Source organism: Perissodus microlepis, chromosome 17 (assembly GCF_051167445.1).
Source record: "Perissodus microlepis isolate ML-2025 ecotype Zambia chromosome 17, ASM5116744v1, whole genome shotgun sequence".
NCBI classification, from domain to species: Eukaryota; Metazoa; Chordata; class Actinopteri; order Cichliformes; family Cichlidae; genus Perissodus; species Perissodus microlepis.
This window is the reverse complement of record NC_140477.1, coordinates 29,121,115-29,147,930: the sequence shown is the minus strand read 5'-3', so window position 1 is coordinate 29,147,930 and position 26,816 is coordinate 29,121,115. Positions and strand designations below refer to the sequence as shown.

Below are 26,816 nucleotides of genomic sequence, written 5' to 3'. Positions count from 1 at the left end.
TAACCTAAACGTTTGATGATATTTTAATCGGGGTTTTATTTAGATCATAATTTAAAAGAAATGACGGTGCAGAGAAACAGCAACGCCTCTAGCCTCCACAGCGGATAACACGCAGATTCAGCACACGGGTTCCTTTTCTGACAGAGCAGGACACCCTTTAAGTCCTGTTCCTCCACCCTCCAAAGACAGTGCTGCAGGAGGGCTTTTCCAGCCAATTAGCACCACCTTGGTTTGCATTTGCCCCGCCTGGTCCTGCCACAGCATCAGAAGGTAACTTTAAGGTAGCCAACGAAGCGCCACTTTTACATGCCTTTTAATTGGCACTAGAGAAATAAAACGAAGACGCGTACTGTAGTTCAATTTTTCGTTGTCTGCTGCGGTCCTGACAGGTACTCCGGGGTCGGGGCTTTTCTCTGACTGTAGTAACTGAAATGGATGATACCATCTGTCCGCTAAGACTACACAGTCCCAAAACCAGGGTGCTGTAATCAGTACTCTGGCAGTGGGGGTCTCCTATCAGCTTTGCATTACATCCCCAGCAGATGTGCAGGCAGCAGCCCGTCTGTGTCGCTCTGCAACTCTCAAGGTAAGACTGGTGTATGGGCACTTTTACCTTTAGGATTATTTGTTGCAAAAAAGCGAGAGAAATACAGTAAAGCTCCGGAGAGTCTTAACCATTTAAATCCCTTCTAATCGCTGCACTGAGCTAGTGTTCATGTTTGAACTGCTAGGAGTTAAGACTTTGTGTGCTTGGAGGTGAAAGTGAAGCAGAACTGTTTTGCACTCACTTCTTTAACTTCTTTTACTGTTTTTCTAAATTGGCTTTTTAATGTAACTATTAAGTCACAATTATTGCAGGACACATTCAAGTTACATGGCATAAAAACTTCCTCACAAATATCCCTCAAACACTGGATGGTTTTGTTTTTTTAATAACATGCTGAGGACATTTTGCTGCATTTTGCAAGAAAGATGAAACTGCAGAACTGCTAAATTCCACACAAGTAATAACTAGCTGTAAATTATCCTGGGTACATATCTGCAGTCATGTTTTATAGGCTAGAAATTTGTTGGCTCAGAGCTCATGAAAGCATTTCAGAGATTCAACCAGGGGTGTAAAATTAAACCCAACACACACCTTTAAGCGTGAAACAACTCTTTATGATATTAATTTAAATCACTGGCATATCAATTGTTGTCAGTCAAGCTGTTATAAGTATTGTCTTTGAGGGAAAGAGTGCAGTGTAGGTGATCCTTTACTGGAAATTGTGTACTTTTATGGGCTTAAATTACACTGTAAGTATTTTCCTCTTTCCCTTGGGGGTTGTAAAGATGCTTGTATTTAAATACTCTAATAAATCAGGGTAAATTTGCATCCCATAAAACACTGTAATCAGCTTGGGAGAAGAGAATGAAAACTTTGAATGAAATGTAACTTTTGGAGGCAGAAATCCAAACCAAATGAAAGTTGCTGGTATTGTGGTGCAGTGTGATAGTAACTTCTCTCTTTGGACCAGGAGGACGGTGAAAGTCTTTCAGCATTTCGTACAAATAAGATGTTTGCTGTTGTGTGGCTACTTAGCTGCAAGCCTGGCCTTGCTCGATATGCAGGTGTGTGTGATAACTTGATGACGTTGTCAAATTCACATACCCCCTTAGGCAGTGGTTTAGCATCGGCACACATATACACGTTCACAAAATCCTGGCAGCTGCCAAGCAGATTTAACTCCGTTTCTTTGAGACGGAACTGTAGAGCAAATGGATAGAAATGCATAGATGATAGTAGGGAGGACAGCTGGAAATGAAAAGGATGCACAAACATGAAGTGAGGAGGATGAGGAAAACACAGATGATGAAACAAAATGAAGAGAGGGGAAGTTGTTAGAAAAACAAGAAGTTTTTCAAAAAGAAAATAAAGTGAAAGGGGAGAGACTCAAAAGTATTTTTGCAGACTAAGAGGAGAACAAGCAACAAGAAAGGTTTTTTGATTTTGTCCTACTATGGTAACTCATTGACTTCTCCTCATCTGTTATATTTCTTCTGCTTCTATAGTTACTGTAACCTACAGATAAACATGTTTTGAAGGCGGCTTCAGACTTGTTCTTAAGGCGAGCACCCGACCACAGGGAGAAAATGATATTCCACATCACTCACATATTTATTTTCACACCTCAGAAGAGGTCAGGGAGTTTTTTTGACTAACTATAATGTTGCCTGCATTTCAGTGCACAGTTCAAGTTTCAGTGAACACATTCAAAGCGAGTAAATTGGTGTTTATGGTGCTCACATTATAGATGTATGGTTTTTCTACTTGGTTTTTGATGTGCTGCAGACATTTATGCCAGGTAAGCCCTGCAAAGCCCAAGTATTGCAAATGTACCCTGCATTGAGCTGCAGTGATGCAAAGCAATGCTGGCAAGCAGCTGAGATCAGTAATGAAAAGATGCATGCGTGGTGTGTAATTTGAAATGGGGGAATCGGTTCTGTTAGATGGCTGGATCTGCCATCTGTGATAATTTCCAGTTGCAAATGACTGCATGTTTGAGTTTACAATAAAAACTGAAAGATGGGAGCTGACTGGGTCCAACTGTTTGTCTTCCAGTAACGCATTACCATAACTAAGGGTAGGTGTTTTACAAATAGCACACCATATAGAAACAATAGAAAAAATAAGGTTTTCTTTTCCTTTTTATAATAGTAAAAGTTTGTTTTAATACCTCATTATTATGATTATGTCTCTTGCTATATATTGCTTCTATAAGTGGCCCCACCCTTTTTAAAAAAACAAAAATTCCCCCAGTTGTTTTTGCATTTTTCCAGCTAATAGCACAGTAGCATAAACACTTTGCTGCGATGCTGAGTAACAGGAGCTGGAATTGCCTTGGTGGTGATGCTGATGTTATTTTTGCAGCTTAATTCAATTGGTTGGATTGTGTCAGTCTAATGTGATTGGCAAAATGGATGCCCTTGGACTATAAAAGGCAGCCAATACAGGCTTTAGACAGTGGCTGGGGGGGGGGATTGTCCTCTAATGCTGTCTTGGCTTCTCTGGCCTTTGAATTTGTTGTTTGCCATAGCTGCTTTGGTATTCGGTAAGTATCTATCAAATAGCCTGGCCTCTTTAGATCATACACCAAGTGAGTCTATTTATATGCTATAATAAAAATGCATGCTGTGACGGCGCCCCAGAGAAATGTGGTCATGGGAAACAGCTGAGGTCAAACCAACAGGAAGTGGAGAGGAGAGGAAGAAGAACTCTCAAGGGACAGAGTGTAGTTTTCTTGATGGTGAACTTGTTGACTGGTTCTACTGGAAATTCCAGTATGATTCTTTACTGCTCACTTTATTTGTACTCATGTGCTGGTTTCTTCTGAGCTTTTATGTTCTGGCAGCTCTATTGGGAATATGCTAGCAGATCCCATTCTTTGTATATTAAAGAAAAATGTAGAAAAGACATCCCAGAAATTTCTGATGAGACCTTTCTCTTTGCCCAGTTGTTGTCATCTCCATCGAACTGCCTTATAAAAGCAAGAAGGGCATGCAATATATGACGTTTTTCCCCAAGCAAGGCTTATCCAACTCCCTTAAACCTCCACCACAGTTTTCAGATTTGTTCCTAGATTTTGGGATCATCTGGAAAGACTCTGTTATCTTCCAGCAGCCATGTGGAGCCTTGTAAAATCTTTATGAGATAAACCACTCGCAATATCTGGGAGAAGCCTCAACACTTTAAAATGATATACAGCTGTTCAATAGTCTACGCTACTCAGTTGTTACACGAAGCATCTGGCTGAAAGATGCAGTGAAAAGGTCTTGATATCAGTAGTAGACAGGGTGTGGCCAACACTGGTTCACTAGCATCCTTGTACTGCACAAGCTCAGTTAACCCAGTCATTAAATTTCCAAGACTGGATGGCACATTTTTATAGTAACCACGTTACGTCAACCTTTCTCGATCTGTTAACAAGCGAAAGTGAAATGGACAGTTTGTGAACCTCACTTAGATCAATTTCTGTTTGTTCTTGCGAGTTGCTTCACATAAGGCATGCTAGAAAAGTAGATTAAAATTGAGAACAAGTTTAAAAAGCTTATGCTAGTGATCACATAATGCGGTTTTAGAAAAAAAAACCTCTCAACGAGTTTTAAGCCTCTGGGTTGTCTGCTAATGTATCATAAACTGGATGACTGGGCCAGTTACCTGTGACCAAAGTGTAATAAGGTGTGTGAGTCAGAATATGTGTGTATTTATGTATTTAGTGTTTAAAACGTGGCGTCCCAGTACTCATTACTCATTTTTGTTAAACCTTAGAAAATGTCAGTTTCACCATAAAACCTTACAAAAACATTACATTAACTACACATCTGTGCAAAGGACGACCAAAACAACAGCACTGTGGCCAGTATTAGTGGCTTTCATTAGAATAATGACTGTCTACCTTTTTCCCGTGTCTCATATTTTGTTTGTTCCTCTACCAGCTGTCACAAAGATGATTTTAATGTTCAGTAAATGGGGTATCAAGCTGAAGCTCTGCCATTTAGATAATTTGTTTGCTGTGTCTGTAGATGCTATAGGGCTACTTTGTGATACAAGTCCTTTACTGACTTTAATCATCATTAGTGTCTTGTTGCATTGTGTGGCACAGTTGTACTCATAAAATTGACTTGGAGTAATGTTTAGGAAAACAATACAGCTTGATGGATCAGCTCACAAATAATGTACGGAGATTAGTTATATTAGTGTGTGTGTTTGCAGCGGCAGTATAATACCATAATGAAATTGGACAGTAAAGTGAATGACTGTGCATTTGTGTATGTATGTGCACTCACACAGAGAGAGAGAATAGGTGAGCTTGCACAGAAATGCTTTCACTGTAAGTTAATGGCCATATAGAGAATTTTATATCCAGATCAAATAAGTATTGGCTAGTTTTATTGACAGCATTTTTTTTATATGATGTTTGCACAAATGAAAAAATACACTCAGTGTTAACGTTTGCTGACGCATCCAAAAAGCCTTAAACGTACAATCAGTTGTTTTTGGAGTTTATTACCGTATTTTTTGGACCATAAGGCGCATTAAGCGAATTAAAACAGTCAGATAAGTCAAACTTAAGTCAAACAGATAAGTCACATTCAAATAAACATAAATATTCCTGACATTGTTACTTGCAGTTAATTACTGGTTGTCAGCAGATTAGAAATGCAACCCTCCTGTCTCCAGATAGCTGAATGAAGGTGAGGCAAATGTCTCTGAGTGTTAAATGTAGTATTTATTTTTTTCTATCCCTTCAGTAGTTAACTTCCTTCAGTATCCAGATTAAGGAGGAGTGAATATTTTTTCTGATGCCTATAATATACACTGTGTAGAGTATGTACTGTATATATGCTGGTGAGTAATATACAGAGATTACTCTCTCAAATGACCTCTATTGGGCTGAACTGGAAATGGTGTTAGACACTGAATGGAGTCCCTATACTGCGTGACTGACTCTTATTCTCTAATCTATATAATGGCACACACAGGTTAGATTAATATGGATGATGGATCCCAGCATTGGTTGATGTTGGTAGGTTCTGACAACCTTTGGGGACGTCACTGATAAAATGTAAATCTTCATAACTTCACTTAATGTGATTGGTTGGGGTCGCTGCGCGTGCTCAGTCACTCCGTCGTTGCTTGACAAGCTGTTAGATGTTCTGTCTTTATATGTGACAAGCCACCACACACACACATACACACATGCATGAAACACAATACCACCCCATATATACTCTGCCACCTACATGACACAATATATAAATAATATGATCACACAGATGATACACAATGATACTAGCTTTCAAAAAGAAAAAGTGTAATGATGTGCAGCAAAGAGAGCGATTACTCACTGTTCATCAGTCAAATGTTTCCTATTGAGCTCTTGAGTTATTCTGAATTGAGTGATTCTGAACACAGGTTACCAGAAAGGCTCCAAAATAAGAAAATGTGAAATCCAAGGGAAGCGAATACTTTCTGAATGCATTTTATTATGTTTGACTATATGTTTGACTTGTGCTCATGTGTGAATGTTAGCTTGGGCTTCTAGATAAAATGATGTGTGGTGGTAATCGGTAAGGGCGTTTTGGTTATATCAGCGTTATTCCCCAGTATCATGTTCATTTTTTAAAATGATTTCAGGGTGTATCTAGGCCCTGGCAGCACAGGCACAGACAGTTTGATTTGCATTATCAGTATCAGTTAAGATTGAGACATCATCGCTCTGGGGTGTCCTGTAGCAATACTGCTAACAGCTCATTAGACTGATAAAGAGTAAGCCTGAAGAAAAGTTGTCAGTTTAATATCATACAGATACAGACAGATATCATCCAGGCACACACAGAAATTAGTTTGGGAAATATTTATCATAGTTTGCGAGTCTTTTGCACCATTCAGTCCAGCTCATAATTAACTGGCAAATTCCAGAGCCATTAGTTATACAAGGTCACTAAGCAGAGAAACACTGATTAATCTTAGTGTATGTGTGAGAAACTGCATACAGCACCAAATCCGACACTGAAATAGGCAACTTGTAGTGTTAAAATTTGCAACTTAATTGTATTATTGTATTGTATGTTTAACTGCTCATTAAACACATATTCTCTCTCTCTCTCTCTCTCTCTCTCTCTCTCTCTCTCTCTCTCTCTCTCTCTCTCTCTCTCTCTCTCTCTCGCTCGCTCGCTCGCTCGATCTTTTTAAAAAAAATTGTGTTTCAGTCTCTGAAAGACTCAACTCTGCGTGCATCTGTGTGGTTGATCTGTCACCATGAAGCATCAGTCTATTTCCCGATGGTTGAGTCAGCTGGGACTGCCACAGTACTGCACAGCACTGGAGCAGGAATATGATGGCGTAGAGGTAATACAAGTACATGTGCACACACAGCAGCACAACCCACATGTTTTTTAGCATCCGAGTTTTTAAATGACTCGTGAAGCTGTTGTAAATTATATAAAACAACAAGCTTAGAGGAAAACCTCTTGAGGAAAATGATGTTTACTGGAAAGTAAACATCATTTTCTAGCGCTCAAGAAAAGGTTTTCTGTGGGTAGTTAACCTGCCAACGCTGTAGAAGTGTTTTAGTGTTGATTGTTAATCATTTTAACTATGGTATTCAGACATGGTATAAAAATGCCAAAAATGACTGAAATTGCTACCAATGAGAGCGCGGGATACCGCTGATTAGAGATCCGAATCGGTTACCTAGGCAACCAAATGGCAATCGGCTTCAAAGTGATGTGTGACAAGTGAATCCATTCCAGTATGAGCCAGCTTAAAGGACATGTAATGCTTTTATCATTTTTACGTATATATTTTTAGTTTTGGTAGTTCTTGTCCTAAGTTGGGTGAAAAAACAAACAAACAAACAAACAAATCAAATACAAGAAGAACCACAAAAGGACACCACTGATGACTTGGATAAACATTTTGAACTACAGAGGACATTTACAAACAAATTAAAAAGTTTTTTGAGCAGATAATGAGATTTGCATGATCATATATCAGATGTTGAGTTAATTTAAGTTGGAAGATCTGAAGCAAGACCTATACAGAGGGCACAACATCTTTGTTTCTCTAGAGAAAGTGACATGATTGATAGTAATAATATAAAAGGTGTTTTATTGTCCCCGTGAGCTGTAAGTGATAAATACATTGTAATTTGAATGAACTGACCTTTTTAAGTAGTCACACAATGTTTGCATTCCAACAACTGAAATAGTGGTTGTTATTAAGGCAGTTTCCCACGACTGACTACTAAAGCAGCCTTATAAAACTTCATCACCGGCCTGAATGGACAGCGATGTGGAGGCTGTTCAGCCATTACCCAACTTCCATGCTGAATGGTACACAGCCTTTGGCTAGGGGACAAGATTCATGAGCCAATAAGACATGAATTATTGCGTTACCTCTAGCTAATGTTTACCCAGAATGCATCTGTGCATACTGAAGGCATAATAGAGAAAATACAAGAAAGCTTACGCAAGAAAAGGCTATTCTAGTCATGTTTAAACAAAAGAGTGTAGATATAAGTTGTTACGTGAAATATTTTCTCAATATTAAATGGATGAAATTCTGAGCGTAGATCTACATGTAGCTAATACTTTAGGATGTACACTGTGTGGTTTTTTTTCAGTGTAAAGGAAAGTCTCTGTAAGGTCTGACATATATACTTAAGGTGATGGTGAGGAGTTGTTTGCACTTCTTGTTACACTGTAATTGCTGTTATGGGTAGGATAAAACTAAGAACTATCCCCTACCTCTTTCTTGACCATCCTCCATTCATAATGAAGTCAGTGCAGTGTTGCTAACCTTCCTATTCATATTAGAACAACAACATGAGGTTCAGTGCCTCTGAGCCATCCATGCTTGTGAAAACAAAACTAACTAAACTAACATCATTAAGACAGCCTTTGCCAGTGTTGGGGCCATTATTCCAAAAAAGTAATGTATTACATGCTACTTCTTACTTTTCTTGCAGTATGTTACTTAAAGAGGAAGTAATTTGTTACACTACTAGTTACATCACTTTCTCGTTACTCCGTGAATTGACCTAAAATGCATCGTCATGTAATTACCAGCTAATAATATAAAGCTTGGGTTACAGTTCCACACACCAACACAAATCTCTCTGCTAATGTAGACGCACATAGAGCTTTCTTTTAGGGTTTACATAAGAAGAAAGCTGACAACACAACACGAAAACATCCCTAACAGACTTTAAAGCCATTGTGATTCTACTTTAGAAACATGCACAGGTAGAAATGGAGAATGGAAGTCTGGCTGTACGTCAATGCCTTTGTTGAAGTTCAGCGTCTGGGTGCTGGGCTGCGATTAGCATGAACTCAGCTTTATCGTCTTTCTGGGTTCTTTGCTATCTTTGTGTTAGCAATATAATGTGGTTGTTTCTGTACTTGATGCTGTTAGCACTTACCCGTCACACTCTTATCCTTTCTAAGTATGTACTTTGATTATAGTAACACGTTAAACCCAATACTTCTTGCTGCAGTAATGTTTTTTTTAATATCTGCCTGGATGTTGGATGTTTGCTTGGGTTCTCTCCGCTTCCTCCCACAGTCCAAAGATGCAGTTAGTGGGGTTAGAGTAATAGGTCATTCTAAATTGTCCATAGGTGTGAATGTGAGTGCGACTGGTTGTCTGTCTCTATGTGTTAGCCCTGCAACAGACTGGTGAGCTGTCCAGTGTGCACCCTGCCTCTCAGCCTAACCCCCCTCCAGCCCTGCCGCGACCCTGAAAAAGGATAAGAGGAAGAGAATGGATGCATGTATTATAGATTTTGAGGTGATGATGATTCTTGATTTCTCTTGATTATCCCCAAAACTACAGTTAACAGTTAACATACAGCATTTAGTTAGAGAACATAGCTGTTGTCTTTCTCAGCCCCACCTTATAATTTAACCTGTGTCTCCACTGGAGATAGAAGTGCTGCTTTTTTAAAATTTTCTGCCACGTGATTCAAATGTCAAAGAGTTTGACATTTAAATTCAACAGGCCATTTTATTACCAAAAATATCAATTCATGCAGGATTTTAAAAAATTCCAGATCACTGCGCCACAGTGAGATGTTTAATGTCCGGAAACATCCCCACGTCTCTGCTTGTCTTTTCATTTACTTGCACCTTCATTGTTGAAATAACATTTACGCTGGCAAAACCAACATCCACAACTGCTATGTCAACTCTCCACAGGACTGGTATGGGAGTTCATATTGTTGTTCAGCTCTGCGTGATGTGGAAAACAGAGAAAAAAGAAAACATGTCAACTTGCTGTTCCATGCAGACGGAGATGAGAAAGACAGGAGAGGGAGGGAGAGATTCTGAGATAGAGAGAGACAGACAGAAAGACTTATCTCTCTCTCTCGCTCCCCCTCATGCACACGCACACACCTTGAATTGTGTGTGTGTGATGAGCTGAACAAATGTAGTACCTTTCTTGACTTGCCAACATGTTGTTATTATTGAGCTGTTTAGGCATGTTGAGCCCAGTGACCATCTGTCACATGTGTTGTATGCACCTTGATAAACTCAGGTTCATCTCTTGTAATTTTCATTTTTTTTCCTTTTGTTTTTCCTTTGTGTGTGTGTGTGTGTGTGTTTTGTTTTTCCCATTCAGGGTTATTTTTTAAACCGTTTCCTCCTCTGCGTGCACAAAAGTGCACGGATGAGGCGGAGTTGGTTTGTGTGCATGTATTTGGCTACTTGTGGATGCAGGTGAGCAGTTTCTTACTTGCAGTGTGCTTGTGCACCCTTTCACTGTGATTTTAATTTGTCTGTGTGTGTTTACATTCATGGGTGCCCACTGCATGCTCAGTCTAAATAGAGCAGTGTTTGTCATGAGCCATGAGAATAGTCATATTGTTGAGCAATCAGAACAAAAAGCCCTTGGTCTGAGCTCAGAGCAGCGTGTGATGACACACTGTGTCACATGTACATGTCTGTGTGGGTTGTGGGGGTTTTTTGGGTGGTTTTTTTTTTTCCGTTTGGTTACAAGCGTACTATAGAAGGTTGGGTTATGGTTCAAAGATTTGGTAGGTCTCTACTTCAAAGGTCATGTAAGTTAATAACACAGCGAGTGTGGAAGTGTGGCAGGGTGTGTGTTAAGACAGTGTAATGACAGCAGCAGGATGAGAGGTGGAGATGACACATTGGAAGATAAGAGGTCACTTGTGGTCTCAGCCTTTTTATTATGCACTGCTTTCTGAAAATCTTGTGAATGCCATAACTCAAGATGGAAGTCATCTAGGATCTTCAAATATATATCATACGTGCATCTATTAGTAGGCTGAGGGGCAGCACTGGTGCCTGCCAGTATTTTTGTATTTATTGCTCTTGATGTGTTTTATTCTTGTTGTTGGGCTTAACAAGCACCTGAGTGCAAAATACAATTTCACCTCATGTGAATATTTGCTGGAATGACAATAAGAGCCTTTAAATAAGTATTGGAATAGTTAAATCTAGTTAAAAGTGGCAGAAATGTTTTTGCTTTTTGACTTTTCTCTAACAGACAAAAGGATCAAAATATTACAGACTGTAAAAATACTGCTGCCCAGTACCCCAGCACCACCCACTATGACCTCAGTAAAACCACAAGTAGAATTGTTGCGGCAGGGAAGGCGGACGCACCTGCACGGCATCAGTCACGCCTCGCCAGCTTGGTGTAGGGTCCTATCATGTTGTTTTTGTGGGTATGTGTGGCTGGCAACTAGGGAGCTGCAGCCGTGGAAGTGTGTTAGAACGCAACCGTAAAAAAATATGTTGGAGAATGCAGAATTGTGGTCACGCCATTCCTCATTCCTGCCACAGTTGCCTTTTTCACAATGTTGACAAAAAAAATGACAATGTAGGAGATTCATTTCAGAATTGACGGCAGGTCTGTTAGATTGGTTTGGATGCATTAACTGGGAATTATATTTTTGCGTTAATGGTATGCTGCAGGTATGTTGTAGCCCAACCCAGCAAAAACCATGTTTGTCTTCTATCTGAAAATGAAACTCTGTTCAAACTGAGATCAAATTTTAGTTTGTCCTGAGGGTCCAATGAGTCCTCTAGACTCAGTTTATGAAAAACTTGTGTTTAAAAAGTGTAAATATCAGTAAAACCATAAGTCAATGCTTTACTGTAACCTGGGACACAGCTTATTTGAACCCAATATGTAACTGATACGATACAAGGACAACATAGTACATTTTTAAAATGTTATTTTTATTTGAAAAAATGAATTCATGTCTATGATCCAGACATTATCTCACAGTAAAACATGCAGACTATTTAACTTCACTATGGTTAAATGCAGCATTGTTTGTTTTGTACACCTTGAATTAAAGGATGCAGTTGCTAGGGTTAATTTGCCCCAACAACAAACTGAAACGCTGAGCAGAAAGTTGCTGAAAGCTGTCGACTGCTCCACAGAACTTCGTAGCCTGTGGTAGTTTGAAACATTTCAGTGGTTTAGTATTTATTTTTAAGATCCAGTATCTAACACTATTTCCAGAGCAGGTTGATTTTACATGCACGTTTTTGTTTGCTTATATTTTCCAGGATCTGCTTCACCTCACAGAGTATGACCTCTTGGTGCTTGGAGTCCACAATCACCTCCACCGCCTGCACCTTCTTACTTCTCTACGCCTCCTTCAAGAGCGAGAGAGGAGGAGAGGTACTCTAGCACTCCCACACGCTGCCGGATGCCTAAACACTTTTTATCTTACCTGATCTTTTCCATCAAGTTGTTGATTCTGGATCTGTGTTTGATTTGATTCCTGGTGTGCCCAGCGACTAGACAGAGACAGAAGCATTAGTGTCATGTAAAGACTTGCTTGTGCCTGGGGGTCGCTGGTGGAGGGGGTTATCTTACTCAGGATAATGCTGTCTCTCTCTCTCTCTCTCGCGCACGCACACACACACACACACACACACACACACACACACACACACACACACACACACACACACACACACACACACACAGCATGTGAACCAAAGCTGTCAGCAACTAGGGAGAAGAGTGCTGCGGCCTGCACTCCTGCTGGGTTTAATCACTTTTGGAGGTGTGCATGTATGCATGCGTGGATGTGCTTTTTAGTGTGTTCGTGACAGACTGCTTTGTTTGCTCTGGTTCCCATGCATTATAAAGTGAAATCTAGCTGTTGTCTTGGTGACTGCTGTATAAGAAAAGTCACTAAATAATTGTAGTGGATCTTGTTGGCTGTTGCTACATGTTATCATACATGCACAACAGCAGGCATAATCAGAAGATGCAAACTTGGGGCAAAATAGCCACTTTGTGATCAAAACACTGCGCCCGCTGCATCACTTACAAAAAAAAACAACCCACAGTGTCTTTCTTGGCTGAACTTCTGAACATTTTTCAGGAGCCAGACTTTCTGAAGTTGTTAAGAGGAAGCAGGGACTATAAAGAGTCTCCTCCTGTCTCATAGTAAACCTAGCAATTTGGAAACCCATCTGGTATGAAGTGTCTAAAAAAACAAAACACGCAAACAAAGAGACCTCAAGTTACAGTAAGTATAAAAACATTTGACTTTCTGCATCTGGTTTGGCATAATTTAGGTTTTGTGGAAGTTTGGTTTTACTGCTGGTCATTTAGCAGTAAGGTATTTCTTTTTCCTTTTTCAGTATGTTTTACTATGCATATCTGTTGTGTTGCCTGGGTTTATTTTGAAAATGTGCATGAATGAGGATGGATGACCTACTAACTGCAGACCAAATCTACAAACGGGTACAGAGAAAGTAACCTGAAACTGGACTCTGTACAGTCCTGTGAAATGTGCTTCCACAGGAATTAAGAGGGAATCTAGCAGCCAGGTGCCGTGACCATCCTTATAAAGGCAGAGGTTGTGGTAGTTTGCTGGTCTGGACCATATAGCTGTGTGTTAACACAATGTTCTGGTCAAAACATGAAATACTCAGAGAAATTGCAAAAAACCCAAGAGCAACATCTCAGACTGTGAGGCCTCAGTTAACATGTTAGTTCATGATGGCACAGTTGGAAAAAGACTGAAAAAGTCTGGCTTGTTTGAAAGTGTGTCCATCAGAAAACCTCTTCTTTCTAAACGAAACATGGCAGCATCGTATAGGTTTTCAAAATGAACCACAAGACTGAAACAATGGGCCTCATTTACTAACAGCGCGTGGGCACAAATCTGTGTATAATTCATGCGTATGAAAAATTAATGTACAAATCAGTGATTTACCAAAACGTCTGTACCTGAATTTATGTGTACTTACAAACAAACATGACAAACAATATGACTAATACACAACAACAAAACAGTACCTCTCACCATGTGCATGAATAGTGATAACACCAATAATAAGGATATTTCCTTTTTGTCATCATTCGTTTTCCCAAAAATATTATAAGCCACAAAATGCTCAGGATCACTGAATTACAAATAAATACATTTTTAAAAGTTAAATTGCAACGAAAGAAAACAAAATACTGATGGAAAAGCTGTGGACTTTAATGTTTTAATTTAAACATATTCCAGTATTCCTTACCTCATTATATGAATTATAACTATCATTGCTAGATTTCATGACTTATATTTACAAATAGTGGAAACTCTTTTTTTTATTATCATTATTATTATTATTTTATTTTATTCATTGACAAGTTGTCATTACCTGTGAGTGAAACTGGAGCACTGATGCCAGATATGTAGACGAGGCATATAATGAGTAGTTTACCTATCATTACAGCTCACCCCTTATAAAAACACTTATTTTCACATTCCTGGGATCACTGCGTGACCACTATTGGAGACCTGGCCTACAGGCTGACGACTGCTGCTGAGATGAAATGGCCTCTGGTGGAAATCACTCAGTCACCAACTACTGTGGTATTATCTGTCTGCCTGGCAGGCTGCCAAGCTTATCATTATCACACAGTCCAGTTTTGTTCAGCTAATAGCATCTCTCTTACACACACACACACACACACACACACACACACACACACACACACACACACACACACACACACACACACACACACACACTGTGTTTTCATATCTTAGTGGGACATCTAATTGACATAGTGCCTTCCTTAGCCGCTTACTCTAACCCTTAGGTTACGGTCAGGTTTAGCCTAACTGTAACCTTGACACTAAAACCACATTTTGGGCCTCAAAAATGCCTTTAAATTCATGGGCACGAGCATTTTGTCCTCATAAGAGCTGTTAGTTGGTATAGTAACATTCCAATTTTTGTTCCCAACAAAGATACGTAATTTTTTTTTCTAAAGAATATAACGTGAACTCACAGACTGCATTCAGGCATATATTAATTTCATCATATTACTTTTTATTGGTGTGTGTGCGTGTGTGTGTGTGTGTGCGCACCCACCCACCCACAGGCATGTGTGCAGCAGGTACTTTCCTTAACAGCAGGTATTAAAAAGCAGTGGAGAAGAAGAGATGTTCTAATTAGAGCATTTAGAGGGTGAAATAGAAGGCATCAGTAAAACCCCCACATGCATGCTCATGCCTCACATATTTGAGGCATTTTATTTTGAGGCACTGTTTTGTTACAGCTGTTTGTGTCATTGAGGCTATTCTGTGTATGCTGTGTTAAAATTCCATGTTTAAATACCTGAGCTCGGTAGTTGTTTGAGAGGTTTTTTGGGGTTTTTGTTTTTTTCTTTGCATATAGTTTTAATTTCAGTTTATAACCACATTCATTAGCATTATGTGATAATACCGTGTTATCAGCATCAGCATGGGAAGCATCAAGGTGTACATAAGCACATATTAATGAATACTTTTTATATTCCTTTCAGGACTGTGGTTTACAGCACTCAGGTTTATCGAATCAGTGCTGTACTCTGAAAGTAACAGGACTGCGTGTGCTCTTTTCATCTTTCAAGTTCAAATTCCAGTCATGTGCTAAATATTTTCAAGGTGATGCACTTGAACACGCTCAATGTGTACCTAGCTGCATGGATGGTTTTATATAATGAGTCCCCATCTTTGAGCTTCCTCACCCTACCTGGTCACTACTTGCCAAATAAGCAGCAACAAAAGTAGAGGCTGTACTGTAAACACTACAACCAAATATTTGAAATGTGACTGTTGATGCAGCAGTGTCTGACAGTAGATCTATTACATCCTCTGGATCAGGCTGTTTTTTCGTGTGCCTCACCTCGCTGTTTACTCCTGTCAGGACTACCTGTCTTGGACTATTTGTCATGTTCCTCTGTGCATTTATAAGCAGCTTTAGTTGTGTTGCAGACACTGTCTTGTTTTGGGAGGCTGCTGAAGGGAGTATTGATGCTTCAGGGGTTAGTTTGGACAGCAACGTATGCAGCTGGTGTGCATCAAAGTAACATCCTCATGGTAAGAGACATAGTTCTAGACGGACATGTAATGTTAGCGTAAATGAGATTTCACTTTGTTTGCTGCTGCTTTTTGTATTGGATCACAACGAGAGAGAGGAAGGGACAGCATGAATGTGAGTTAATGAGATTCGACCTCAATTTACAATGTGGAAGAAAATGTGACTTTGTTGCTAACAGCAGAGAGTAGAACAAGAACCAAATCAAGTCTTTTTAAATAGAATCTGGCGCAGTTCGCAGTGGAGACCTGCAGATTCTCAGTGCACATCACATACAGTTTATGTAAAAACACAAGATGTGTGAGTTTACCTCACAGACATTCTTCGTACTAAATATTAGATAATTCTCGGTGCCGGGCTTCAGGCTGGTTAATCTCCCTTGTGAAGGTGATAGACTCATCAACATGACCTTCAGTTAATACTAAGTGTACTATAAACATCTTCCTGTTTCTGTCTGCATGTGTCAGTAACACAAACTCAGCTGTCAACAATTCTGCTCTTATCTCACAAATGTCAAAACAGGGAATATCTAGCTCCCAGATTTATCCAAATGGTCGAATTCTTGGAGAAAAAGTAAACTTTGAAATGTTCCTTATGTACTTCTGGAATCTGTCCAACACTGCTGCTATATGCTTCCATGTCAGTGTCACGTTGTGAAAACTGCTCGAGGTCCTGTGAAATTAAACATTCACTATTTTAACCATCTTAACAAATGACCATGTTTGTCCTTTTCTGAAGAACAGAGCCACTCTTCATTTCTTTATATTTTGCGAGGAGAGCTAGGATTTATTCTGCAAACTTTTTTGGAATTGCACTATATAATGGAAAAAATGGAGTTTGTACAGTTAGATCAGTGTTTGGTATGAACTAGAGATGGCACGATACCACTTTTTTATGTCCGACACCGATATCATAAATTTGGATATTTGCCGATACCGATATGAATCCGATATAGTGTGTTTTTTAATCAATAAAACGTTTTTTTAATATCTTGCTGCATTTTGTATAAGTTCATACTCAAGTTTAAACAAACAACAACACTAAAGCTGTTCTGTTATACCTGTATGTAAAAAATAAAAAAATAATAAATAAATAAATAAATAAATAAATTTAAAAAAATAAAAAAATACACTGCACCCAAAATATTTCATAGTTCAGCAGCACTGATCAATCTAATAAACTTAAACCTACTCCATCCTCCCTATTCTGGTATTTTAAAGAGTACTTAGCAGAAATATTAAGCAACCTAACTAATAGGGTTGCAAACTCCCAGCAAAAAAAAAAAAGGGAACCACCCCCCATCCTCCACCTCATGATGCTTAATCGATGTAATTAACTTTAATTGATGCAGGGTGAAATAAAATGCACAGAAATAAATTATTTTTCAAGAATGATTAAATAGATTCAACATCTTTCTTCAACAGAATTGCAGAATTCACAGATGGTACTTTCCCAAAGGAAAAAGTACTACAGCTTACTAGGGTATATTAGACTTAACAGTTACTTTAAACAGTAATGGACTTCTATATATTTTACATCAGATTAAAACTTTGGGTGTAAGATTCAGATAATTATTTATTAAAAGCTAGATATTTTAAATGAGAATAAGAAAGAAAAGTATGTCTTTGTGCCCCCTTTTCCCTGTTAATGCCCTATCGGCCCCCCTGGCTAAACTTTGCTAGATCCGCCCCTGCACAGTTACCAGCCATCAGCTACGTAGAAAAGGATCCTGGTGTAGAAAGTAATATTAAATAAATTCTAACAACAGCTTATCAAGCTTAAACGTGCTGCTGTTGTTTAGCCGCTGGTTTCCTCTTTCTGGTGCAAACTGGGCCAAAAACAAAGAAGAGAGACAGACTCGCGATAGAAAAGCCGATCAGCTGATCATTAAGCAGTTTCATGATTGAAGTAGCAGCAGGAAGGGAGGGAGGTAGGGGCAGTCGCTTAACATGCTTAACATGGGAACACTTTACAAACATTCAGAGATTAACTTACACACTTGCTTTACTTTTCTCTGGGATAACTTTCTCGGAGATGAAATGCTGGTTTGGTAGCGAGGCTCCAAATACAAGCAGCCGCTCTATCACGTGACGCATACGCTACTGTTATGAGCCGAGTTAAGCCATGTCGCAAGTTTTGTGAGGTGTTTTTTTTTTTTTGGTTTGTTTTTTTTTTATATATATATATTTAATGGATCGGATTACATTTTTTATTAATCGCCGATATCCGATCCAGTAATTTAGGTCAGTATCGGACCGATACGTAATATCGGATCGGTCCATCTCTAGTATGAACATCTTTATTCAACTCTGCCTGAACTTTCTTAGGCAAGCTTTCTCCTAATTTCTGTATTTACTCTTCAGGAATAGTTCTCCAGGCTTCTTGAAGGGCATTTCAAAGTTCCTCTTTGGGTGTTGTCTCCCTCCTCTGTGTATGTTCATGACGATTTGAACTAAACATTTTAAATGTGGATCCATCACTACATAAGGGCTGTTGAAACTGAGTTTCAGTCCAGTTCTTGTGTAATTTGGCATACCTCAGCCTTTTCTCTCCATTTCCCTTCCTCAATAATGGCTTCTTGACAGCCACCCTTCCACTGAGACCGTTTCTGATGAGGTGAGTAGCAGGGGAATGGAAAGAGCACATTGCATCGCTCAGGTCCTGTGTCAGGTCTTTGCTGGATTATTTCCTGTTTTTTAAGGACATGATGTTCAGATACTGTTCATTTCATGTAGATAGTTTTTAGGTCTGTCACTTCTCCTTTTGGCATTTTTGTAGCTTCAAATAAAGGATTTGTTTTATTTGTTTGTTTGTTTTTTCTTTTGTGATAGCCTGCTCGTAACACAGTACATAAAGATGGCCCTATATACATTTTAACATGAGTTCTTTAAGTTGTCTGTTATGTATAGACGGCACTGGTTTATTCTTTGAGTTAGGTGTGTTTTATTATGATTGAATGAATCATAGATCAATGTCATTCTAACTAGGACAGTGTGAATAACACTGTATTTGGTCCTTTTTTATGAACACATTCAATAAATTACTAAAGATTGCACGTAGCAATCTTTATGGAACACATTATACATAAATGTGTTTGCAGATGACACCACCATCATTGGCCACATTCAGGATGGTGATGAGTCCACATACCAGCAGGAGGTTGAGCGGCTGGTACTCTGGTGCAGTCAGCACAATCTGAAGCTGAACACTCTTAAGACTGTAGAGATGACAGTGGACTTCAGGAGACATCCCTCAACTCTGCTCCCCCTCACCATATCAGACAGCCCTGTGTCGACTGTGAAGATCTTCAAGTTCCTGGGTACCATCATCTCCCAGGACCTGAAGTGGGAGACCAACATCAACTCCATCCTCAGAAAGACCCAGCAGAGGATGTACTTCCTGAGACAACCCCTAACCCTACAGTCTTCCAAAGGAGCTGCTAATCCAGTTCTACACTGCGGTCATTGAGTCTGTCCTGTGCTCCTCCATCACAGTCTGGTATGGTGCAGCCACTAAACAGGACAGGAGCAGACTGCAGCGGACTGTACGGGCAGCAGAAAGGATCATCAGCGCCCCCCTGCTCTCCATCCAGGACTTGTACCTCTCAAGAACCAGGAAACGGGCAGGGAAAATCATCACAGACCCCTCACACCCTGGACAGAGACTTTTTGACCTGCTGCCCTCTGACAGACGGTACAGAAGCCTGCAGACCAGGACCACCCGACATAGGAACAGTTTCTTTCCCCTCGCCATCTCCCTTCGAAACAGTTGACCTGTCACACTGCTCCCACTGCCAGACTACAACTGCACCTTATGTACATTCTGTAGTATTCATTCCACCTCATTTCATTTCTGTCATCCTGTATTCTATGTATATAAGTTTAGATTGGTTATTTATAGTTGGTTTACACAGCTTTGTGTATGTATATGTGTGTGTGTGTGCGTGTGTGTGTGATTTACATTGCTGTGCTTGAGAGTCACCATCTACCGGAACCAAATTCCTTGTATGTGTCTGCACATATACATGGCCAATAAACACGATTCTGATTCTGATAAGCTGCTGTAACTGACGTATTGACTGACGTAGCTGTTCCACAGAAACCATGACTGTATAAGTCAGAAACCAGCAGATTTAATTCTACCTGAACTGATTCTTCAGCCAAAGACCTGCCTTTTTCTTTTTTTTCTTCTTTTTTTTTTTTTTTTTAAGACCCTGAGGCTGCAATGGAGGAATGAGGAGTGGCATTAACAGAGAAATGTTTACTGATCATAAATACACACATGGAAAGACAAGCATCTGTAAACAGAGCTATAAGAAAAATAAAGGAGCAGCAAGGAATACAGGAATAAGGAGCTGATGGAGAGAAAAGTAAAAATGGAACAAAGGTTGAAATCTATGCTTGATTTTTCTTTACTTCAGAGCTTCCTAGTGAGAAGCAAGAGGAATACCACAGAATGAGGGAAGTGACTATAATAAACTTGTAATAGCAGATCCTGTCCTTTGCAGGAAGCAGCTTCAGTTGGGAGTGACGCCAAGCCCATCTACTTAATGGTTTACTTGCACCCCGATGTGTATGGGTGGAAAAACGGTGCCAACCTCAAAGTGCCAGCAAGGCTTTGTTCCAGTGTGCTACCTTAGTGTCCATGTGTCAAAGGAGGGTTTGGGCTAAGGACTAACACCAACAGGAAGTGCAGGAAATGGCTATTATGGTGTGGTAATCTCCAAACATTTAAAAAAAAAAATGCAGTTATGTAAACAGTTTGTTTCTCCACTTTTCTAAAAGATAAAGCTTTGATGTTGCACGCTTCCTAATATTTAAGCAATCAAAAACAAGAAGAAACAGCAAATTCAATCAAACTTCAAACAGCAGGAAATCACTGGTGCTTTGTAGACATTGTAGTGCTAATTTAATCTGTTTTGCTTTAGAGTGACATTTCAGCCCCAAACTCCAAGTACGTCGTGGTGTTTCAAATTGGTAAAACAACTTTACCTCATCAAAGTTTACAAGACTTGTGACTCTTTTTTTTTTCCCATTGCATTATTGCCACATACTCATTTACCGTAAACTATAGATGCACCTCTGTGTGGGCTTAGATGAAAGGGTGGTTGCGTTTTCATCACAAAGACATGTGCCAGTCAGTTTGGAAGGATAATGCTTCTGCTCCACACTCCAGGCCCTCACGTTTTGGGAAGCTCAGGTGATTCAGGAGATGATAACAGATTATACTTCTGACTCACCGTGCTGCTTTCTGGAAATACCACCCTCACGTACAACATGCCAAGAATTTTTACATGCCTTTGTGAAAAGGCACTTTAAAACAAAATCTGCTTCAGATGCATTTAGCTTTTACTTCCAAATAGCACTCCACACAGGCAGGAGTCCAGGAGCAGCTTCTAGGCTTTGGCCTCTAACATTCACAGTGTGCTCTCTGTTCACCGTCAAGAAGAGGCCAAGAAGTAAGTTTCGTTTCTTTTTTTTTTAATTTAAAGAGATAATTTGTTAGTGACCAGATTTACTCAATATTTGTGGTGTTTTTTTTAAGAAATGCAAATCTTTAACTACTTGTGCTGCCTCACTGAAAATACTGCTAACAGGCAAAATCAAAATAGAGGATAAAATGCAAACATAATTTGGCTTGGTCTTTCAGTTTCTCTATAGCTCCTTCCCCAGGTTATAGAAATCACTTGATCCCTTTATAGAGACCTTTACCCGTAGTAAAGGAGTCACAGAGCTAAATGTAAAAATGTTCATTGTTTTGTTTATCATTCTTATGGTTTATGATCAGATTTTACTAGAAGGCTTGATTAGACACAGACAGGAACAAATTATTTAAATCACTTAGAAATCAAACCAGAAGATGTAGTACCTGAAATTTCTGTGCGTGTCCTCGTTTTTATTTCAAACCTGAAAAGTCAGGCGCAACTTCTTATAAAAGTACAAACTGAAAGTTTGTGCCTTTCTTCCTGCTGGGCGATAATGTCGTGTTCCCAAATGTTGGAACATTAATGAATACCTAAAACCTGTGAACTGCTGGTAAAAAAGAAATTAAAAACAATATTCAGGTTCCTCAGTTTTGACAAATGTAGTGTGAACAACTTGAGATCAAAACACATGCATGTATGTAGCATTTTTGTGTGTGTGTTTAATGTGGGTCATCTGATCATCCTGGCTTTCACCGCAGCAGGATGGGCTTATTGTATTGTCTGACAGGAAACGCACACACTCACACATAAACATGCATGTGTGCACGTGTCTGTGTGTTATCACCTCTAGACAATACAGAGGAACAGGAGCACAAAGACAGGAGAGTGTTGTCCTGAGGGCTGGCGAGCAGAGCCGCACACACATTCAAACAACACGGGCTAAAAATGAGCTCATACCTGATGTAATGACACAAGGAGAGCTCTTCTTCTTGCTTCTTCTCTTTCACAGATGAAATTTAATCATTCTCGCCAGCATTCCTGTTAAAAGAATGCACCAAAGTAGACTCTAAACTCTACTGATTTATGTTTCAGCTGACACCGAGTCAAGTGCTTAAAGTCCATGAGGCTTGAGAGCGCCTTAGGTTGCTCAAACGTGCAACATTCATGCCAAGACCACATTTTTCAGCCTCTCTGCAAATAGCAACATTAGGTCACCTCTAAATCTTCTTTAAGTACCAGACTAGTTGGTGGTGTTGGTGTCAGAGGTACCAAACAAAAAGGTTGAGAGCATGAAATATGAGGCTGTGAAGGCAATACGGAGGAGGGGGAGATGGAGGAGAGGAGGGTATGTGGGAGTTTTCTTCTGTGCTGGGGGGTAGAAGACAACTCTGCTAAAAGAGAAAGAAAACTCCTCCCAAACACAGAAGTGCATGAAAGGCGGGGCTGAGAGCTCACAAATCACTCCCCAAAGAGAGGAGGAGGAGGGCAGAGTTTGTGACAATGCTGCGCTACTTGTTGTTGCCCATCCAAAGGAGCCGGTCAGCAATTTTTAGCTAGTCAGTCATTCAAATTATGAAAGTCAATAAGTTTGTGAAGTGAGAGAAAAGAGCAGCGATCACACACTGAGGAGGAGCTCACACTTGCAGGTAGGAATGAGAAGTTTGTAGGAGCACACTTGTATGCAGTGGGGTGTAGGAATGTGTGTGTGTGTGTGTGTGTGTGTGTGGGGAAGTTGACAGCAGAGGAGACGGAGCTGAGGCAGCTATCTTTATGATCGTCTTCTGAATGCAATTTCTTTTTCCCCCGTTTGTCTGTTTTTTCTACTTGTTACTTTCTTTCACTGGCTGCTGTTTATCTCCCTACGCCGCTGTGCTTTCCCTTCATCTCACAGCTGTCTGTCCATCCCTCTTGGTTTGCTTGTTTACAGCTCCCAGTGAGTAAGATTTACTCTGGGATATTTTTTTTTGAGCAATAAGTTGCCATCCCAAGGCGCTGGGTGTAACTGCGGTTGCTGGGATTGGTGGTGTTAGCTGTGGAAAACCCAGCAGGAAATAATTACACGAAATATGAAAGATAAGACCAACGGCATTTCTTTCATCATTTTCTTTTTCTTGTTAGGCTTGCTCACTTAAGCATTTGCTTATCCTAACTCGATGTGATAAATGACTCAAAAATCGGGCTGCTTGTCAGAGATGGCGTTGCTTAACCATTTACAACACCTAAAATTAGTCGTTGCTAAATACGAAGATGATGAATATGTGTTTGTGACATATGACTTAAAAGATTTGTGAGTTTAAAACAAAACTGTAAATTAAAAGCTCTTATCAGATAGCGCTTTGCTGTTTTGCTCACGATCACTTTGACAGGTCGAGGCTGAAACTCTGACCTCTCAGTTATGAGATCACATCTTTAAACAGCAAGCCACCAACTAAATGATGACAGAGTTAGGCATGTGTGTCTGTGTGGTGTTGATGTTGGGGGGGAACACATGCATGCAGCAGGTTGTTTCAGACATTAGTCAGTGTCATGTCTGAACGTCTCAGTGGAGTTGGAGTAAACCAATGAGATTCAGCCTTTAATTAATGCTAAAATGTGTCTGTGTCAGATGCAAGGACCACAGATTTGTGACGGTTGTGTGTTTCCAGGGTCAGTATTGTATGTGTAGTGTTGTGTTACTTGGATTCCCTGTGGTGTCAGTTGTTTGGTATTCCAGTAAGCCATCAGCACTATACAACCTACTGATCTTTGCAAAGACAGAGTCCCTGCATAGCTGGAAAAGGGGGAAAAACGGATATTTATGGTCTTTATTTAAGTACATTGCTGCATTACTTGGTCATCACCAATATGTGGTACTTTAAATCTGAAGAAAATATTGTACATTTTCCTCTAATGCTGTCATCCGATGCCCAGAAGACACACAAACATGTGACAAGTACAGAGAGTACGATCCAGATTTATCCATCCAGCAGTATACTAAATAATATAGTTGGGAACTTTGAAGCATCTGGGCTAGACACAGCATCTTCAACATCAGTGATGTGGATTGTGTCAAAGAGGCTGAGTATTTTTGAATTAAACTTAGAACCTGCAATTTTTCTTTATTAAAGCAGTAAGAGAGATGACGTGGAAATATGGACAAAAACAGCACAATGGTACCTTTCTACTAGCCACATTACATGATGTTTAAGGACATTTTAAAAAAGCTACGAGCTTTACAAGATTTGAAATGGTGTTACAGGTACCCCTCGTCCTTATGCTAAGCTCACATCATTATCCTCTAGCTCTAACCTTTCCTTATTGTTGTACAGACAAGTATGAAAAGGCTTGAAGTGGGATCAGTCTTGCCATCGAACTGTCAGAGAGAAGGCAAATGGGTCTGTTACCCAAAATGTCAAACACTGATTTAGTCATTTATGTGAAGAAGTGTTGGGTGGCTGCGCTTCAGGAGGTAGAGGAGATCATCTACTAATCAGAAGCTTGGTGGTTTGATCACTGGCTTTTTGGCAAGAGACTGAACATCGAGTTGCTCCGATACAACCATTGAAGTGTGAATGCTAGGTGTGAAACACTTGGACACAGAAATAAGCCCTTGTATGAATGTGTGTGTAAATGGGTAATTGGGGCTTGTTGTAAGAAGCGGTTTGGGTGATCAAATTAAGTATTGAAGTACTAATCAATTTACATTTAGAGTAACATATTTAGCAGTTTTTTTTTCCCTGCTTCATATCGATCCATTTGGGATCCTTTTGAGTCCACATGTAGTTAACGTAGTGGGTATGTGCTACCTTACCTTACTTAACCTGTTTCCTGTTTTTGTTCTGCCTGTTTTCTGAACAAAAGCTTGAGTAAATGAAACCAATCACTGTCCTGGTGATTTTCCTTTTGGAGACAAGCCAGAATTTGTTATACATCCTGGCTTGCACTATTCATGCTTCCTTGTAAGTAACATAGCTTTAGTTGTGAAATAACAATAAGATAACAGTGATAACACTAACCAATGCTTCAGGCATATATAGCCTTTAATTTGATCAATTTAACAAATAATTAAATATATCAGCTTTTTAATTCAATTGTTTACACATGAGAAGATGTCAGAAGTGCATCCCACAATGCAGTGCAATCTTTGTAGTTCAAACATCATTTGAAATACTTGGTTTCAGATTTAAGGTTGCAGGTTCTTCCTGACAGTTCGCTCTGCATCTTTTACTGAAGTGAAAATCTAAAAGCTCCATTCATCACCTACTCAGCTGACACTTCGTGCAACTGTCTGACAGTGTGGTGTACAGTGACTGTACAGTTAAGACTGATGCGTAAATGTACAAAATGAGTGCACATGCTGAGGGGAAGTTAGGTGTGACTGTCTGACAGAGTGAGAGATGTGCACAAAGGTTTAGAAGTATGAAATGGCAGCTACTGCTGTGGGATTTAATAAGAGCCTCATTAATATGTTAAACACATCTCTCACACACACACTCTCTCACACACGCACACACACTGGTGAGCCCACGCACTGAAGAGCGCAGTAGGACACCTCTCCCTCTCTCTAACAAAGACTGGCTCTACACAGTGGTCATGTGACAGTTGTTCCCATTGTTCACTTCTGGCCAGGGGTGGTTTTCCTAATGTGTGTGTGTGCATGCGCATGAGTATTTGCGTGCATGTTAAAGCAGGAAGACACTTTAAGCCAGCCAGAGGAAATCCCTCATTCCCAAGCATGTTGATGTTTGCGCTCGTCCTCCCGGTTGTGTGTATGTTCGTGTGTAATGACAGACCACCTCTGCAGCATCTGAAGCTTAATGTTAAAACCCTACTTTATTTTTGAAGCATTTTATCGAGTGTGTTTCTTAATCTAGACGCTCGGTTTGCGTTTTGTAAACCGTTTGTCCATGGTACCAAAGGACTAAAAGAGATTTGCGGAACTCTCTTAAAGACTCCTGATGTTCCCCAAAAAGGCCAATATTTTAAAACCACTACTTGAGTGGATTAGCCAAAGAGCTCTCTGCCTCCTGGCTGATGTGCTAGGTTGGCTGGAGAGATGCTGAGAGAGCTCACCATCAAAACATTTGACTAAATTGAATTGAACCGATTGCAAAAGTAGTGTCCTTCCGATGGAAAGCAAGCTCAAGAGATACTCTGTGAAAAGGAGGAAGGCATATTTGTTTTATTGATAGTAATTCTTTATAATGAACTGCTGTCTTCTAAATGTTTATACTGCCATTTCCTCTTCCTGTTAATCTACACGTCCACCCCCCCCTCCAAGGTCTTGTGCACAAATGTTATTGTTCCAAACCCAAGGCCTTCACTAGTGTTGGTGACAAACCAAATCTCACTTGAGGATGTTTTGTCTGTTACATGGCTAAAGAATAAAACTTTTTATTGGCTGTCAGACTTTTATGAACATGTGAAACTGTGAATTTCCCTTTTAACCATTTATTTTGGAATTGTCTAGCTACCCAATCTTACTGGGTTGAGGTAATAACAAAAATTTAAC

At 39.8% G+C, this 26,816-nt stretch overlaps 1 protein-coding gene across 5 annotated transcripts in view; it reads left to right on the top strand.

The window, feature by feature from the left end:
• The first annotated feature begins 130 nt into the window (after positions 1 to 130).
• The window catches only part of bcar3 (BCAR3 adaptor protein, NSP family member), a 70,443-nt gene continuing 43,757 nt past the window's right edge, over positions 131 to 26,816 (top strand). Inside the window, exons 1-4 of one of the 5 annotated variants that reach the window (XM_084910841.1) lie at positions 132 to 270; positions 390 to 586; positions 6,754 to 6,892; positions 12,091 to 12,205. In XM_084910841.1, the coding sequence (XP_084766967.1) occupies positions 6,803 to 6,892; positions 12,091 to 12,205 (205 nt within the window). In that variant the 5' untranslated portion in view covers positions 132 to 270; positions 390 to 586; positions 6,754 to 6,802. The other 4 variants (XM_084910843.1, XM_084910844.1, XM_084910842.1 and 1 more) reach the window with 4 other exon arrangements.